An 18,329-nucleotide genomic window follows, 5' to 3' on the forward strand; every position below is an offset into this window, starting at 1 on the left:
CTGGGGTGGCAACTGGGGCAAGGCCACCCCATGCCACCCCGGTAGATCTGCCCCTGGTTAGGTGGTTGAGTGTTTTTTTATTGGTTAAGAGGTCCTTGGTATGAAAAAGTTTGAGAAACACTGCGCTAGTGGATTGTCAAAGAAGCCTCGCTGCGGGGGATTATACAGGTGGCTAGTCCGCCCCTGAAAAAGGTCTGTGCACACGTTATTAATAATAATAAATAAAAAAATTGGTAACGAATATTAATAAAAATGTTTTAATTTTCAATTTGTATTTAGTAATCATCTTGCGACCCCCACTTTGGGAACCCATGGTGTAGATGACCTCGAGACATAAGTGACAACAAATGTGATTCAGTGTCCTCAGCTGTTTAGTCTATTGAAGAATGTTGATTATTACACTCTGAACGAGTTAAAACCTGGAGCTACAGGAGGGGTCTTCAGGATTGATGGTGGCATCTCTACCGTGTGGTCAGACCGTGGCCCGTGACATGTCTTGTGAATTCTCCGGCCGAAGCTCCAAATAAACCGTCAGTGTTTGCCATCAAAGCTCCAGCTCTCCTCGTGTCTCTCCGAGTCCTGACTCCAATTGCTTCAGAAGTTTCCCCCACAGTTACATCATTATATTTAAGCTTATATTGAATTATATCCTTAGTTAATTAGTGCATTTATACCTTTAGTGGCATCATCCAGATCAAATTCATTTGAATGAATGTGCAAAAGCTTTGCCCATGACTTGGAGAATTGCAACCAAGAAGCATTTAAATCGGTAAATAGACCTAAAATACATTTTCCACAGCGTCAGATTGATGTCACAGTAGTACAATATATAATAGTCCTCCTAAGTGGATATAAATGCATTTTCTATGTTCCTCTAATAAAAGAAAATGGTTTCCCTGCGTTGGATAAACGTTGGTGAATCCAAGAATCAATGGGGTTTTAAACAATAAGAGGTATTTGTGGATTAAAACAGAAATAAGGACTTTCTTTTTGTTCATATATTGCTTTCCGCATGAGAAACTGGATCACTCTGTTCGTGTCAAGTGAGAGTGTTTAATTATTTTATTATACACTTTAAAAATATGTACAAAATACTATAAACATTTTAAGTAACACTTGAGTCAATTGTAGGGTTATTTTCACACACAAAGGCCGACTCAGAAAAAGACACAGAATAATAATAAACATGTACATTTTAACACAAATTAGGATATTCGTTAAAGAGCTTAAAGATACAGTCTCTTTTTCACTGACGCCGTTTCAATGTCAGAGTTGTGGCTCAAATAAAACACTCATTTCATTCCTCCTGTGACTCGTGACGGAAACGCATACTTGGCCTCAAAGACATCTCCCATCACACCGTCGCCGAACAACTCGACCCCAGAGAAACATCCAAAGAAGCTCTTTTTAAGTATATTTGAACAAACTGACACTTAGCTTTGAGTGAATGTAACTTTAAGATGCACGACCTGGCACGCTATTCCAATTAGAGCTGCAGGACACAGAAGAATAACTGGAAAATGTTTTGATAACGCACACATCTTCACGGGGGAAAAAACACAGAAATTGTCATTTTCTGCATTTAATACGTGAAAGAAATCCAGTTATTTATCAAGTCAATATGTTTGGGGTTCACGCTCTCAAAACATAGCGCTAATCGTGTGTGGCATGATTTTTATATTCCACACGCATCTACAAGTCATGAGGTGGTAAAAATAAGTTGAGTTAATCATTACAACATGCTGGTTCTTCAACATGTAGTCAGTAGTGGATTGACCTAAAGAGAGAAAAATAGAGAGAAGCTGCCTCTGGAAGGGAACAAGGATTTGAGCCTCTGCAGACCATTGACATACAGCATAGGACCTCTTTAATATGTAAATCAAATTAAAGTGGGAAAATGTCCGAAATGCTGTTTCTTTCAGCCTCTCAAATGTGTAGATTTCCTGCTGCTTTAATTGGTTTGTATCGGATTAAAGCGACAATAGTTTGGTTTTCAACGGACAAAATAAGACGCTAACTGACTGAAGGTATTGCGGAGCCTTATGAGCATGATCGCTTGTATTAAAAACACATTAGGTTCCCGATGACTTGCACAGAAAAGTCACTTGTTGGTTAAAAAAAGCATAAAATAAATCAACATTTAGTCTAAAAAAATGCTGTTTTTCAGTCCGTCAAATGTGGACGTTTTACCGCTTCCCTCCGTTACATATCAAGTTGTGAATAAATTGCTTTTTGAAACCGACAAATTAAGACGTCTAGAAACTAAAATAGACATTTTCTGGATCAAACGGTGAAGTAATGTAGCTGCAGCTCTAATGCACGTAGAGGTCCAGAAATAAAGTCAAATATTTATCTTACTTTTCACAATTACTGACCATTTCATTCATTCCCCGGTCGCTGAAATGTGGAGATGTAATGCTTTGCTCCGTCACATATCAAGTTGTGAATTAATGGTTTCTTGAACTGACAAATAAAGACTTCTAGAAACTAAAATCGACATTTTCTGGACCAGTGAACCGATAATGAAGATAATTTAGTTGCAGCTCTAATCACGTAGAATCCCATTAGATGTATCTTCACAATTACTGACCACTGACTTCCCCTGGGGCTGAGCGTGTACTGCAAGGACTTTCCGCTCCTCACCGATGTGTTTATCTGGATTTTGGGAAACGAATGAGGCCTGTAGTCCTGTCTCCCCCCTGGAGGATGAGAGGGGGCTGTTTCTCCCTCAGTTTGGGGGGGTCACTGCATCCCGAACCACTGCTCCTGGTCGGCCCACTGCGCCGCCTCGCTGTCGCTGCCCTCCAGGTCTCCGTCCTCTCCGCTGCCCTCCATGTCGTCTCCGTCCAGCTCCACCGTGGCGTCCGTGGGGCTCTCCTCCTTCTCCATCTTCTGCATCCCCTCCAGGGACTTCTGGTCGTTAGGGTCCAGGCTGAGGACAGAGGATATTTATTTATATAATTATGCATTCACATTATCATTGGTGTTATTTAAATGTGTCTGTGCTGTAATTGTGGTCCTAGAACTCGAATTGAAAACATTTTTTATAAATTCTTCTATAAAAAGGAAACGTTGACATTTGAAGAAAGACTAAGGGTGCGTTCACACCGGCCGCGATGTTTGGGGGCGGCGCGATTACAGTAAAGTCAAAGCAGAGACGGGGACAGGCGCGAATTCATGCTCTCCGACGGCGAGCATGAAGCGGTTCATGCAAATGCCGCGGCGCGATTGAGGCGATTGGAGGGGGCCGCGACAAACGCTCGAGTTACATTTTTTCAACTCGACCGTCAAATTCCCGTGACGCGATCTCGCGGTAGCCAATCAGCTGTGAGGATCTCAGCCTGCCGTTAGCCGTTAGCCCTCAGAGCTCACAGCTCCTCATATCTGTTCAGTACAAACCACAGACTGCCTGTGTCATGGAGAATACAGTCGCTGCTTTATTTATGTCTGTAGGCCGTTGTTGTGAGTGTGGACGGCTGGAGCATATACTGCGTTAGCTTAACCGATCTCCATTCAGAAAACACGCATTTTAAAAAGGTTGTTCGCCTGCCGTCTGTCTGCAGACTTGTCAAAGCGTTAATTCATGGTTTTTACTAACCGGTATCAGTATGTTGTTACATCGGCATTCATGCGAATATTTGCATCGCGTCCGGTGTGAACGCAGCATAAGACTAAATCAAAAAGTGACAAAATAAGTAGTGACTTAAAGATGGGGGATAACAATTATTTAAAATGTGACTAAATGGTGGGGATACTTCTCGTTAGCATCCTTTTTAAATGCTAAATTGTTTCTTCAAAATGCTTATATTTTATTATCCGTATAAGCGTCTTTGAGCATTAGGAAAAGCGCTTTAAATATCACATGTATTATTATTATAATTACTTTGTAATTCATTTGTTTAGATTGTTTATGTTCGCAGCACCAGATACCAAAGCTAGTTCCTTGTATGTGTAAACGCACCTGGCACTAAGCTTGATTCTGAAAACTGACAATCGTTTTAAAGACTGAAAGACACTACTGTGACGACCCCTGCTTTACTCTCTCCTGATGTGTGTGCATGGCCCTTTAACGATCTCCCTTCCTCCCCATCAGCGCTGATTGAGGGCACCTGGCCGCCGGTACCGGAGGAGTGAAAGGCCCGAGCCAGAGGGTGTTTCTCAATGTCGAGGAAGGCTGCTCCAGAGCCACTATTTCAAGGATGCTACGTCATCGAGTACCGTCAAAGGACTGGCATTCAACACCACGTTCACGCACCCACACTACTGATCTTACTGATTAACACATCCCATCGCTCTTTTGTTGAGTGGTTATAAACAATATCTTTCCTTATATCGTGTCCTTACCACGTTGTTGTTGGTTAAGAGCCATGACACCACACAAAATGATTATAACCAAATCCTTCTCATTCTGCTCAGGAGTGTTCCTCCCTGGTCACCTGAGTGCTATGCTGTATTGATCCATGGCTTCCTGGTAATCGTTGACGGCCACCAGGAAATCTCCCAGCATCCTGTGCAGCACGCAGTCGCTCTGATTGGCCAGAGCGTTCCTGAGGAGAGCGATGCCTTCGTCGTATTTCTGCTCCCGACCTAAGGACGTCACAATATACACACCTTTAGCACAAGATCATTTTTAACTTCCTAAATTAATCTGTAAGTGATAATAAAGGAGTGTTTTTACTTTTCACGTGGTATGATATTGGTCCAATTTTCAATCTCACTGGTATACCACTAGAAAATGCTCCGATCCCACATCCATTTCATGATGTAACCGGACAAATTGTAATTTCTGTGAATTCTTGTGCTATGGTAATAATAATAATAATGCATTTTATTTATATAGCGCTTTTCACAACTCAAATGCGCTTTACAGTATGAGGGAGGGTAGACAAACAAGGACAGGAAAACAAGTAAGTATGGTCTAGTAGTGGCCTTGTGACATTTTAGAGAACATAACATAACTAAAAACGCAATAAAATAATATTTATATAAACCAAAAAAGTTAATAATATACAATACACAACGTGGAGTATAACTTTCAATACAAATAGTAAATCTAAGAAATATTTGTTACTATTTTCTGACATGTTATAGACCAAACACATAATACAACATTTAAATAGATTGCATTCGTTGCTCTAATTCATGTAGGACGCTCTGAGGAGATCAAGTCTTTGAGCTGCCTTAAAAATACAAATGAAACCCTGTGTTGTACGTACTCTGTTTCATATCAAACTAAAGTTCATATCTTTGGGTTTTCTACTGATAAAACAAGATATTTAAAGACTTTTTTACTACATGTTATAGACCAAACACATAATAAAAAGTGAAAATAAATGGTCTTAGTGAGGAAATGAAGTCTTTGAGCCCGCCTTAATCATTAGTAAAAAGCAGAATGAAACCCTGAATGGTACGTACTGAGCAGCTCCGCCTTCTTCACCACGGCCTTGGTGTAGTCTGGCCTCTGAGCGAGGGCTTTGTCCAGCAGAGTTTTAGCTTTCTCCTGCGTCACGGGGTCCTCCAGGCACACGGTGGCCAGGATGGTGAGCGTCTGAGCGTTAGCGCCCAGAGTCTTATAGATGTTGTTCGCCATGCCCATCGCCTCTCGAATCCCATTGGACGCCAGGTAACAGTCGATCAGACCTGAGAGGGGACAGTTAGAGTCAGAATCAATTTCATCTACAAGCGACAACAACAAAAATATAATAAAGTAAACAACAGAATAAAAACAGTGACGTTTAGGCTGGCATGGCAACAAGTGGGGGTTTCACAGATCTCGTAAAAGGCTATTCTAAAAAGATGCGTTTTCAGGCCTTTTTAGTTAGTAATAATTAAAGGGATGGTTTGGGTGTTTTGAAGCTGGGTTGTAGGATGGATGGTAGTAGGTAGCATATTTTAGCCACCTTGATTGTAAAAGTTTACGCTTATACTTATATATTATTTGGTATTTAACAACAAGGGGTGTTAGAGCATAGTCTGTGTTGTTGGGTGTGTGTGTGTGTGTGTGTGTGTGTGTGTGTGTGTGTGTGTGTGTGTGTGTGTGTGTGTGTGTGTGTGTGTGTGTGTGTGTGTGTGTGTGTGTGTGTGTGTGGGTGGGTGGGGGGGGGTAATTATTATCTATGCTCTTTTAGATCCAGTTATTTCTCCACATGACTCGCTGGTCTACCGCTGCAACAACCGGTACGTTTTTGGGGCGTAATTGTGTGACTTTGGTTTTAAGTAACTTCCACATCGAATGCAAAAAAAATACTGAGTGTCCTCTTCCAACATGAGAGCAACATGATAACAAAGGTCTCCCAACTGTAGCTGTGAACATGACAGGATGTGTGATGACCTGGAAGAGCATCAGGACTGTTTGAGGCAGATGATAGCTATGTGATTAACATGATGATTCAGCCTCTATGGAGACAGACATCAAGCATGCTCATTTCTGACGTGGAGCTAATCTGAAGTAAAACATTGAATACTGCTTTCTATTCCTCCATCTTGTGACTGTGTGACTCCCTCTCTTGGATATCAGCCAGTGAAGGACACTGCTCAGGAACTAGTCTCTGTATGTGATGACTGCTTCCATTCTGGAGAGGATCAGACACATGGATCCTGAGGTTGAAGCTCAAGCCGGTGACGAGGGATTATTAACATTTTAAAGTGGACCTATCAGGCTATATTTGAATAATATAGTGTAGGACCATACCTATATAAACGGCATATTTATACTTTTTATTTTTCAAACAGATCATGCATTTTAGCCATTCCTCATTTCGCTCAATTTAACACTGTCTTTGCACGGGCTGATTCTGTGAGAACAGCACCACCTACAGGCCTGGCATATGTACTACAGCGTCTCCAGCGCTTTCGAACGGCAATGTCCGTGGCCGTCTCCTCCTAATTGGTGGTTGGCCCAATAGCCGTAGCGCCACTTCTGTGACGTCACAGAAGTGTTCAAATCTGGATCAGTCTGTATCAGATCCGTTGCAGCCCCTTTTTAAGAGATTTGGGTATGGAGGAAAATAGAGAGGGTTGTGTTTCCTGACACTTTGTGAGTTTCCTGGAACACCGGGGACACATATTCATGTATAAAAGATGTACAAAAGTGCATTTTGAATGATAGGTCCCCTTTAAAGTATTCAGAAAAAGTAATAATTTTGAGTTTTTAAGGAAAAAGTAATCATTTTGAGAAATTCAGGAGAGGACCACAGACACATGGATCCTGAGGTTGAAGCTCAAGCCGGGGAACAGGGAGAACACTAACGTACCCTCGTAGCAGTCCAGCCTGCAGGGGGCCAGGCGCATGGCCTCTCTGAAGTGGATGATGGCCTCCTGAACTCTCCCCATGTTCCTGAGCGCGGCTCCTTTGAGCAGCAGCGCCTGCACGCTGTTGCTGTTCAGCTGGATGGCCTTCGCCCCTAGGTACAGAGCTCTGGAGTAACGCTTACTGTAGAAGCTGTGACAACTGGAGCACAGGGAACACATGGAAAAGGGTTACAGGAACTATAATAATAAGATAAGTGTAGTGACTTTTTAACCTATACTCAAGCCACTGAGGGATGTGAACGGGAGAACGTTGTGTGTTCCAGACTATAAAACAATGAGTCGTATATCCTTTATTTTGTGTTCCGTATATTCATCATATTGATTGTATCCACGTTGCTTCTTCCGTTACCATTCAGTGATTACCTATATGCCCTCACAAGTTGAATGCTCCATCCTGTGTTCACTGTTGGAACTGCATGATACATTCAACTTGCGCAGACAAAATAAAAACAAAATACATTATGGCGCCAACAATAAGATACGATGGATCGTTATTAATCCTGTGGGGAAATTCAGATGTTCAACCGGCAACAGGGCGAGATGGAAAAACAGGCCAGCACAGATTCACACCAGATTAATACAATTAAAGATCACATTGAAATGATACAGTTAGTAACTTTTAAAATAAGAAATTAATTAAATGAACATATATACATATTAAAGTGCACCTATTATGCTATTTTAAGGCGTATATTATAGGTGTCAGATAAATACAAATATATAAAAACATGTCTGTGAAGTGTTTTGCTCAAAATACAAACAATATCCCTCTATTCCAGCCCTGTTAGAGAAACGCGGATTTTGGGTCCTTAGCTTGAAAAAAGGAGGAGGCGGAGCTAATGCCTGATCAGAATTCTACCGGAGATAAAGTAAAATTCTGCTGTGATAAAACGCCATCCTGTTCTAAACCACGTCAAGGATTATTTCTGAAACAGTGTGGAGCTGAAATGCTTTTTCTCTCGCGGGTTTATCACAAGGTGAGTTCCTTTTTTCATTTCCTGCTTTTTAAACACGTGTACAGGTTAGCTCTGAGTGTTAGCGATGCTAGCTAATGTAAACAAAGACGAGATTACGTCCAAAACACGTCAGGCATTGTTTCTGATAGCAACTTTCTTTCGGTCCACCAACCGAAATTACGTCATATCGGCAGCAAATCTGTATCCGCTCGTTGTACCCCCGTTTTTAAAAGATTTGGGTACGGAGGAAAAGAGAGAGGGTTTTATTTTCTGACGCTGAGTTCCCCGACGCACCGGGGACACATGTTTATGTATAAAAGACATCACAAAGTGCATTTTGCATGATAGCTGTCCTTTAAATGAATTGAACTATTCATATCTTAGACTGCACGGTAACTTTTATCCATGTATTTTTTCTTTTAATGTTTTTTTCCTTAGCTTTTCTTTTTAATTACTGATTTTAAATGCCTTTGTCTGAATGTCTTTCATTTTTTGTAAAGCACTTTGAATTGCCTTGTGTTGAAAAGTGCTATATAAATAAACTTGCCTTGCCTAGAAATATGTATGCGTGCCGGTAAAAAGTTATTTTGTAAACAGGGTATATTTGATGTACAGTACTTTATGGGTTACATTGTTGACCCTTGTTGTGCAGCCTGATAGCAGATATTGTAAAAATAAATATATAAACTCACCCAGAGATGACCCAGGGTTCTGCGTGCTGGTCTGAGATATTAAATAATCTTCCTCCCAGGACTTCGACATCCTCCAGGTGTCCCTCTCTGGCCATCAGGTAGCCGTACACATCCATTCCTGCACGAGCAAAACACATAACTGACATGCTTCTAGGACTGTACCTAAATGTCTTTTGTTTTTTTACATTCAATGCGTCTCCTGAGGTTTTAAAATGAAGCTTTAAATGTCCTATTTTACAACATAATCACCCTTTAAAAGTCAATTATATCCTCGAGTATAGTCCAGAATTTTAATAAAGCGATTCCTCCAGTAAATTGTCTTTTTTTGTATCAATTCCACTTTCTAAAATCTAACTTATTCACAACATTAACAAGCTGTAAAAAAGATGTATATATAGTATACTAGTTGCAGACTAAGGACAGAGGACTGCCCTTTAAGTTATTAATAATTTGCAAAAACCCTCAGGGGAATATCATGAAACAAAAAGTATAATTACTGTAGCCTAATCTTTAAATGCAGCAGTGGCTATAGCAAGTGTTCATTTAGACTCAATATGTCAACATTAAAGCTATCAAGAATTCGGTACAGCCCTAAATACGTTAACATGGAGGGTGAATCTGGTGCTAAAGTATTGAGCGCGTAGCATGTGTTAGTATTTTAAAGATGAAACATTTGAACAGTTTGGGCCAGATGCTTGGTGAATGAATAAATACCAGCTGACCTTTGATGAGGTACGGGTCGAGCATCTGAGCTTGTTCAAACTTGAGGATGGCGTTCTTGGTGTCTCCGGCTCTGAAGTAAACGTCGGCCAGACTCACCAGCAGGTCCACGTTGTCCCGCAGCAGAGACTTCTTCTCCAGAGAGCTGAGGCCCGGCAGAGAAACAAGGATGTTCAGTCATATTCAGTCACGTTTAGCCATCACTAGGCATTGGGGTAAGGAAGCACCGCCAACGAAAAACCAATGGGTAACAACAGAAAGTGGGAAGAATGGAGACTCAAAACAAAGACATTCGACTGGAACAATAGCTAATAGAATCATGTGTCTTTAGAATATAATAACACGAAGACATATCCCTAGCCTTTTATTTTGTAATGCCTTGCTGGCCTTTTGTTACAGGATTGTAAGGCTGTTGTAACCAGCATGTTATCGCCATGTGACAATAAAGATTTCAATTACAAAGAAAAATGCAGTCACTTTTAGGACAGTTTGTCTACATTCAAAGCTTGTTTCGAGGTTTACAAATATCAGTTTGTAACTTTTTGTGATGTATTTACACTTAAAGGAATGGTATGCTCATGACACTCATTTTTTAATAATTATCATCCGATAAAACAGACCAGTCTCTGCCAGTCTTTCTTTTTTTTTTTTTAATCCGATGACATTATCAGTGATTTTAAACTGATTATATACCGAAATAACATCAACACTGTGGGCGCCGCCATTTTCCGGACGTGACGTAAACCAGTGTTGTAGTCAAGTCACCAATTCACGAGTCCAAGTCACCCTCGAGTCACCACTCTTCGAGTCCGAGTCCAAGTCTGAGTCACCAAGGGAGAGTCGTAGTCGAGTCCGAGTCCGAGTCACCTAAGGAGTGTCCAAGTCGAGTCCGAGTCCGAGTCATCATTACCTGTGTTCGAGTCAGAGTCCAATTCCGAGTCACTTAAGAAGAGTCCAAGTCAAGTCCGAGTCACAAGTCTTCATGTATTAATCTTCGTGGATATATGTGTTGAAATGTAGCTGCTCCTCTACATTGCTGTTATCCTGTCTATTGAACTGCTGTGAAGCGAGTTTGGCTACAATTCTTGTAATAGGTGCTATACAAATATAAAGCTTATTTCTAATATTCATATTATTATTATTATATATAAATAAACTATATTTAAAATGAGTTACCTTTTAGAGAAGTGATTATATTTGTATGCCAATATTTTCCTATGGTAAAGTTTTCGTTTTGCACTTTTATTTTGATAGTAATAAGATCGGGACTCTTATTTTGAAGGAACTTTTACGGGTTAAATCAGTTTACTGATAAAGATTTAGCCCCAGAAAGCACATGGCTACTTAGCATGCAAAATGATGTCATTATGCATGTTAAGTAGCCATGTGCTTTCGTGTTATCGGCTGAATCTTTATTTATTGATTAGATCACGTTACTCTGATGATAGTGTTCAAGACAGCCTATATGTCTGAACTCGATCCTTAGAGTAATGTGTTACGGAGCCTTCTCTTCTATATTGTTTCCACATAACGAGCATTTTGCTCTTTTCCAATGTGGAAGCAGAATGTGTGAAAGCATACAGCACGATGCGGGGTGTGTCTGTAGACATCTCGAGACTGGAACAGCGGGGCCCAGTACGTGAACTCGCCATACAGGATAGAGGACATCAGACTCCAGAGAAAATGTGCTCGAGTCCGAGTCCAAGTCGGAGCGTCAATGTACGAGTCGAGTCCGAGTCATCGTGGGGGGGGGGAACACGAGTCCGAGTCCGAGTCCAAGTCATCCTGTGCGAGAATTCACCAGTCCAAGTCGCGTCAATCAGTGCGCGAGTCCGAGTCGAGTCACGAAAATCGGCACTCAAGTCCGACTCGAGTCCGAGTCCAGGACTCGAGTACTCCATCTCTGACGTAAACCATGCGTTTGGTTTTCAAATACACGTTGATCTCCATGTTATTTACTGTAGTTTCTCTATTCAAATATGCCTCACTGTATCGCGAAATATTGCCACAATTCTGATAGGAACAATCCACGGAATGCTCGGTTCCATCTGTTGCCAAAAGGTAAGCGTAAGAAGTACATTCGGAGGCAGTGGCTAGCGAAATGTGGCCGGCCCGAACCGAGAGATTCACAGGCTCGTGTATGCAGCGAACATTTCAAATTTCCGGACGACTACTCTGAGAGTAACTTCTCGGTTCAGCTCGAGTTCATTCAAGGTTAGTTTATTTGTAAAGCACATTTTAAGAAACAGAGGCAATTCAAAGTGCTTCACTGAACACGTAATAATTCAAAACAAACACATTTGTATATAACATGATATAACCTACCTACCTTTATATTGATTGATTTATTTTATAGGTCTTAATCTTTTTATTTGTATTTCTGTTGTTCCTATATGTTCACTTTGTTTTATAGGGTTATATATATTATTTGATATTGTTGAATTAGCTCCGTTGTCTTGTTTCTTATCCGTCAGAGAGAAACCATTATTTATTTTATTTGTATTATCATACATCTGACCTCCTTGTGTCTCTTAACCTGATCATGTTATCTGTTGCTGCGCCTTTTAAAGTTCTTAACAAATAATCTGAGGGGAAATTCTTGTTGTTTATTTTTAACTTGTGATGTGTCCTTTTGTAAAGCACTTTGAGCGGCATGAGTTGTATGAAAAGTGCTATATATATATATATATATAAAGCTTTATGATTACTATAATGTGATAGGTTTGATATGCTGTGCTCACCATATGGTGTTGATGGCTCTCTGGTTGTCTCCAGCGTGGATGAATGCGTACGCTTTGATCCAAACGGACAGCCACTCCAGGTTGGGGATGCTCTGAATCACATCCATCGTCATGGAGGCCACCTCGGCTCCTTTCACCGAGAGAGAGAGGAGGCCTGCAGGAGGAGAGAGAAAGGTCTTTAATGAGGCTCTAACAAGTACATTAGAGCAAGGCCTAAAATCCTTTCTTTAAAGAAAAGCCTTTGATTAAACTTGTGTTTCTTTCCATTACGCCTCCTGTAGTACTTTGGGATGACTTTTAGCAATGAAAGATGCTTTACAAATACATTTTATTAGTATTATTTAGGGATGCACGATAATTATCGGGCCGATAATTATCGGATAGTTCGCTTGCTATTTGTAACAAATGCAATGCAGAAGTTCCACGAGGAGGGAAAAAGGCAACGAGCTATAATACTTCCAACCTGATTAGTCGCCTGAAACATCGCCATCACTACGATGGTGTGTTAACAGCGTACGAAGACGCCTGCGCTGCTAAACTAGCGGCAAATCCAAAGCCAGCTGCAAAGGCACCGGGCTTTTACCTATCGACGAGGCTTTTGAAAAAGGAAAGAAGTTTGCCAGTTTTGCAACTCAAGGCATATGCTCGAACGGGAGCTGCCTGGACGCTGCGATCATGTTGCACTATCCGTGCTGAGTGTGCTGACTTCTCCTACAATGTCCCGCTGTCTGCTTCCTGCATAAAGTCAAGTGCTCGGCGCAGTTGTGGCGAAATGTCGCTCCTCTGTTTTCATTTAAACAGCTCCTTATATCCGTTAGCGCAGCTAGCTAGCACCAGATGCTAACAACAACAATGCACGTAAGGTCTCTCTCTCGCTCGCTCGGGCCACACACACACACACCCTCCCGGTCCTCCAGATGGCCAGTCGGTGCCTGCCGGTGAGCGTGGAAGTGTGGTCTGCCACAAGCGGGCTGCATCAGCTTGTAGATAGTATTTTAAACTAGATGCGCTCTGAAACTACGGGGCGGCCAAGGACAACAAATACACATGCGTTAATCGCGTTAAAATAATTAGTGGCGTAAACATTTTTTTATTATCGGTATCGGTCTTGAGAAGCAGGAAGTTATCGGTATCGGTTTCAAAAAACCAATATCGTGCATCCCTAGTATTATTACATTAGAGCAAGGGATTCACTGTCCGAGCAGATAGTGAACGTGTGTCTCGTATAACAAAAGCTTTCACATGTGAAGAGCGAAGGTGGCCACAGTAGCCATTTCTCCAACGGTACGATAACTATTCAAAATATCACGGTTTCACACAATTATCCTTAATATCAGATACAATGGCTGTTAAAGGAATGAGAACATAATTACAGTAAATCGTTCACACACACCCACACACACACACTGAGAGTTCATACCGATGATGGCGTCCAGCGCGAGGGGGCACTGTCTGAGCACCTCTTTGTAGCTCGTCACCGCAGAACGCTCCTGACCTGCTTTCCTGTACAGGTTAGCTAGCATCATGTTGATCTGAGGGAAGAACGAACAACAACATCCATTAAACACAAGTCTATAGATACGATAAACGTCTCTAATGCAAAATGATAAGTCGTAGACGTTTCCCCTTGTGATCGCGACAGTATTTCAGATCAGTTCAGAAAATGAAACATTAAAAACAGTATTTCTGAAGTAAAACCATCTGCAGTCATTTTACCTTTACAGTTAAACCCCAGCTGGGTATTTACTTGTGAGATAAGTTAAGATGTACTTTATTGATCCTAAAAAGGGGATTTTGTTTCCGTTGCAGCAGCATTAAAAACAAGGCATTGCACATAACTAGAAATTAAAAGAGTAGAAATAAACAATTCTAAAATAGACGCATCTCAAAATAGAAATATACCGGCATTATAGAGTAGGAAATATGAAAAAAAATGTGCAAACTATCTGGCAAATAAAACACTATTTAAGAGCCAATTTTCCATAACAGTAACACAATATAAAGCCGGATATCATTACATTAAGTGAGGAATGGAATATTAAAATAAATATACAGTGTGAATTGGACATTCCAATAGATCCGTCACAATATCAGATTTCCACCTCCCAAGGCTAAATCCTGATAACGATACTATCTCAATAATAATAATAACAGTTAAATTCTAAAATTAATATTGCTATGAGTTAGATCAATCTTAAACTCTGATATTATATGCAGGGAGGAGGAATGAGTCTGTGACCAGATATGGTGGCTGTATTATAACAGAAAGCATGAACAATATGTTTAGCTTATATGTGTTCTGTATTCCAACCCAGTCTCACGGCATTTCGGGTTATAGTCACGAAAATAATCTATTGATTAATGTCACCCACACGATTTCCCCATTTTTAAAAGCAATATAAATAATAACAAATTATATTTAAAAAATACAGATTTCAGTATCCTGAGGCTCTGAGACATTTATTTTCCTCGCGGACGGCAAAAAAAGTCCGACATTATACGATTTTAAATTAAAATAATAATCGTGGCTTGATATTGAGTAAAACATGTTTTTATGAACCCCACAGCTTCCGGTGTTCCGAGACCCGACCGGACAAAAAGACGCGGGCACGAAACACACTACTAATAGAAATACATTGCTTTTAAAATCGTTCTGTGTGACACGGAAAAAAGGGGGAAATCGTGTTGGTGAACACGAATCAAGAGATTACATTTATTTCGTGACTATAACCCGAAATGCCGTGAGACTGGGTTGTGTATTCTGCATTTTGTATATTTTGTCTAATTTGTCTTTTTCTTAAGTACTTTTACTTTTTTTTTTTTAAAGAAAGATTGTTGTGCTTTTGGTTGTACATGTTGTGTATTAATCTAAAAAAAAATGTGATCACAAAAAAGAAAGCATGAAAAATATCGGTTTATCACAATAGCTATGGGAGGGTAACCTGCCTTTGGGGTCCTCTGTCTGGATGCGATCCCATCGAGAACTGCAATAGCATCTTTATCCAGTTTCAATATGGTGTAGCACTCGGCGATCTTATACTTTACTTCAATCTCTGAGGGCAAACTCTGAAAGACAACATAATGAGTAACTTTAATAATCCTTCATGCAAACTGAACTAGTCGATGGTATGGGTATTTGTCTTTCAAGGTACAAAACATTGAGCGATATGAACATGCCATTGATGTGTGGGAATTCTGGTTAAAACCACATTGAATGATGTTATGGCTTCATTCAAAACATTGAACAGTGCTATCCGACATACCTGTGCCTGTAAATTAGAAGCAGCTCCACCAGTAGAAGTACGAACTTTAGACGTTTTGCTGATCACCTTCTTCTGCTGTAGAGCCATACTGTATTTGCAGGCAGCATTACGATACTCCTTATCATGGAAGATGCTGTCAGCGTGGTAAACCAACAACTGGTACTTCTGGGCCGGTGAGAGCAGCTCTCTTTGATAAAAAGACACAAATGGTAAAGTAATTAGAATCAGAACCACTTTTGATTGCATGGGTGAAGTGGGTTATGTTAGCTGCTCCATCTTAGAGTCAAATATACGGAAAACAGAGAAGTTAGTTATAAGACGATTTAAATAATGTCATCGATTTAAAGCAACAAATAAATGGGTGCATTTACTACAATGAAGCAGCAATCAATCACAACAATACATATGGAACAAATGAATGTTTGATACTGTGTATACTAAGATATAACAATAGTGTAAATAATATAAATGTATGTACGTTTAAAATGTAGGAAAAGCATCACAATATTTCTTAAGAATCAGAGAATTAACATTAAAACATGTGTTCGTAGAAATGCTTAGAGAAAAAGACTGTCATTGAGTGAGATAAATATAGAAGAGACCGTAACAAAAAGTGGACAGTGAGATGATACATTAGTCTAAAGCACAGGAGTGTAGAAAGTAAACAAACAATAGTGTTAGTTTGTGTTTTTATAGAAGCATCCTTCATCAGCTGTTGGGCTTCATCACAACAAAAACATGGCTCTGTGACTTTGATAGCCCCTGATTTTAAATCAACCCCACTGCATTGTTAACATTGTGAAAGGGGGGAAGGCTATTTAACAACAATATATATGTAAAAAGTCATACAATACTCGTTAAACAGCTGACTGTCAACTCCTTCCAGCTAACTGTTAATAGCACGTACCTTCATATGACTACTTCCTGGATATACAAACGTACACTATATTACACCCAATAATACACATTTCACTGTTAAATATGTGGGTACTTGAGAAGCATTTCTAGCAGGGGTCGGAGTGCATTATTCAAAAACCCTGATCTGATCAACTACTAAAGAAATAAATGATATCAATAGTTGTCAGTTAGCTTTTCGCTATCACTGTCTCCAGGAACTAGACGGATCCTCACGCTGGCTTTTACTTACGGGTTGTTATTACTCATCGTCAACAGCAAACTGCTCAATATCCGGACGTTAGAGTGAAGGCCAGCTGCGGCCATTTCCCGGATATTATCTATAACATTCATCTTTAATGTAGTTTAAGGCTTGCTTTGTGTTTCCGTCTCTCAGGTGAAAGTTTGTAAACAGCTAATGCTAACAGCTAGCGTCTGGTGTATCAAATATGGCGCCGTGACAACGTTCCTTCCGCATAATGCTGCCTTTAAGTGCTCTTTGCAAGCTTGTGATTTCAACCACTATAGTATTAAATGTGATACACCTCATGACATATCTTGGTAAACACATTACGTTTTAAATGACCTTGTTTTAAATTTAGAAAGAAAAAGCGACAAATGTATGCAACTTTTTTATTCGCCTCCTAAATCTATAAAGGGACGCTTGTGTTTTTACGCCATCATGTATCCGATAGTTTTGAACGCCTCTTGTGAAAGCGCCAGCTAAATGTAATGATTTAGTAAATGACTATATAATTAGTTGTTGTTTACCCTTTCTGAGTTTTTGAATATTATTTATGAATATAGAAATTCCCTCCTAGCAACACTCTCCATCGTTTCATAATGAAATAAATATCCTTTGGCCGATTCATAATGTAATAAAAATGCATTGCAGTCGCTTTTCTTGATTATAATTGTATTTTATAATTTTAATAATTTTTTCATTTAATTGTAATATTTTGACTTATGTTATTTTAGTATTTAAGTATAATTAAAAAAAATTATTATACTATTTTAATTATTTTTTTAGTAATACTTTATTCTGCATGCAATGTATAATGTGTGTGGTTATGTTAATGTAAGTGATTGAATGCTTGTCCTTTTTTTTTTTCAAATAGGAAAACACATTTAAAAAAGTATATTTAAAGAAATCAGTTGGCCTATGCATTCCTAAGAACCACCATTTTCCCACAATGCATTGTACAAAGGAAATTAAGGCTTCTCGGAGCTGGTGGGAAACACAGATAATTGTTTGAGAGCTAACTTGTATTAAAGTTGAGAGCTAACTTGAGAGCTAACTTGAGAGCTAACTTGTATTAAAGTTGACATAGTTGAGTATTGATTCGATTAGTATGACTTGATTATAAAAATGCAGAAGTAAAAAATAAATCCACAGAGTGTACAAATACTATTTCCATTTTATTTGAAATAAAAAATGTCACACAAGATAAAAGTAGATAATTCAATCTGCCTTAACATTGTTTGTATATAACCCAAATAAAGGCATTAAAATCCATCCTTGATATATGATGCACCGACATGACAAGATCTTAACAGATTACAAAAGAAAAACGGGTGTTTTTAAAAGGGCATGAACACAAACTGTGAAGATTTGACTAAACAGGAGCTACAACGAACAGGTTTGTAATCTACACATGGAAATGCTTTTTAACTGTAGAAAGAACAACCACCGTAAAAGATACCTTCTGAAATACACATACTGACTTGGAAAAGGCCATCTATGATACGTCA

The 18,329-nt window shown here is 39.7% G+C and overlaps 1 protein-coding gene across 1 annotated transcript; it reads right to left on the minus strand.

The window, feature by feature from the left end:
• Nucleotides 1–1,039: 1,039 nt before the first annotated feature.
• Nucleotides 1,040–17,043, minus strand: anapc7 (anaphase promoting complex subunit 7). Its single transcript, XM_034090895.1, has 11 exons — nt 16,831–17,043; nt 15,684–15,870; nt 15,367–15,486; nt 13,841–13,952; nt 12,421–12,574; nt 9,682–9,824; nt 8,960–9,077; nt 7,254–7,450; nt 5,416–5,640; nt 4,437–4,587; nt 1,040–2,932 (listed from the first exon to the last, which is right to left on the minus strand). The coding sequence occupies exons 1-11, from the start codon at nt 16,929–16,931 to the stop codon at nt 2,743–2,745; spliced, it is 1,698 nt and encodes a 565-aa protein (XP_033946786.1). The 5' UTR covers nt 16,932–17,043; the 3' UTR covers nt 1,040–2,742.
• Between the last annotated feature and the right edge of the window lie 1,286 nt (nt 17,044–18,329).

This window comes from Pseudochaenichthys georgianus, chromosome 9 (genome assembly GCF_902827115.2).
Source record: "Pseudochaenichthys georgianus chromosome 9, fPseGeo1.2, whole genome shotgun sequence".
NCBI classification, from domain to species: Eukaryota; Metazoa; Chordata; class Actinopteri; order Perciformes; family Channichthyidae; genus Pseudochaenichthys; species Pseudochaenichthys georgianus.

Excerpts from the sequence above, each read along its gene's own strand:
- anapc7 (XM_034090895.1), bottom strand. The coding sequence starts at position 16,931 with ATGAATGTTATAGATAATATCCGGGAAATGGCCGCAGCTGGCCTTCAC. Across the intron at positions 7,451-8,959 it reads GAACCCTGGGTCATCTCTGG|TTGTCACAGCTTCTACAGTA; the intron begins GTGAGTTTATAT and ends CCTGTGCTCCAG. Across the intron at positions 5,641-7,253 it reads CAGGCTGGACTGCTACGAGG|GTCTGATCGACTGTTACCTG; the intron begins GTACGTTAGTGT and ends GTCCCCTCTCAG.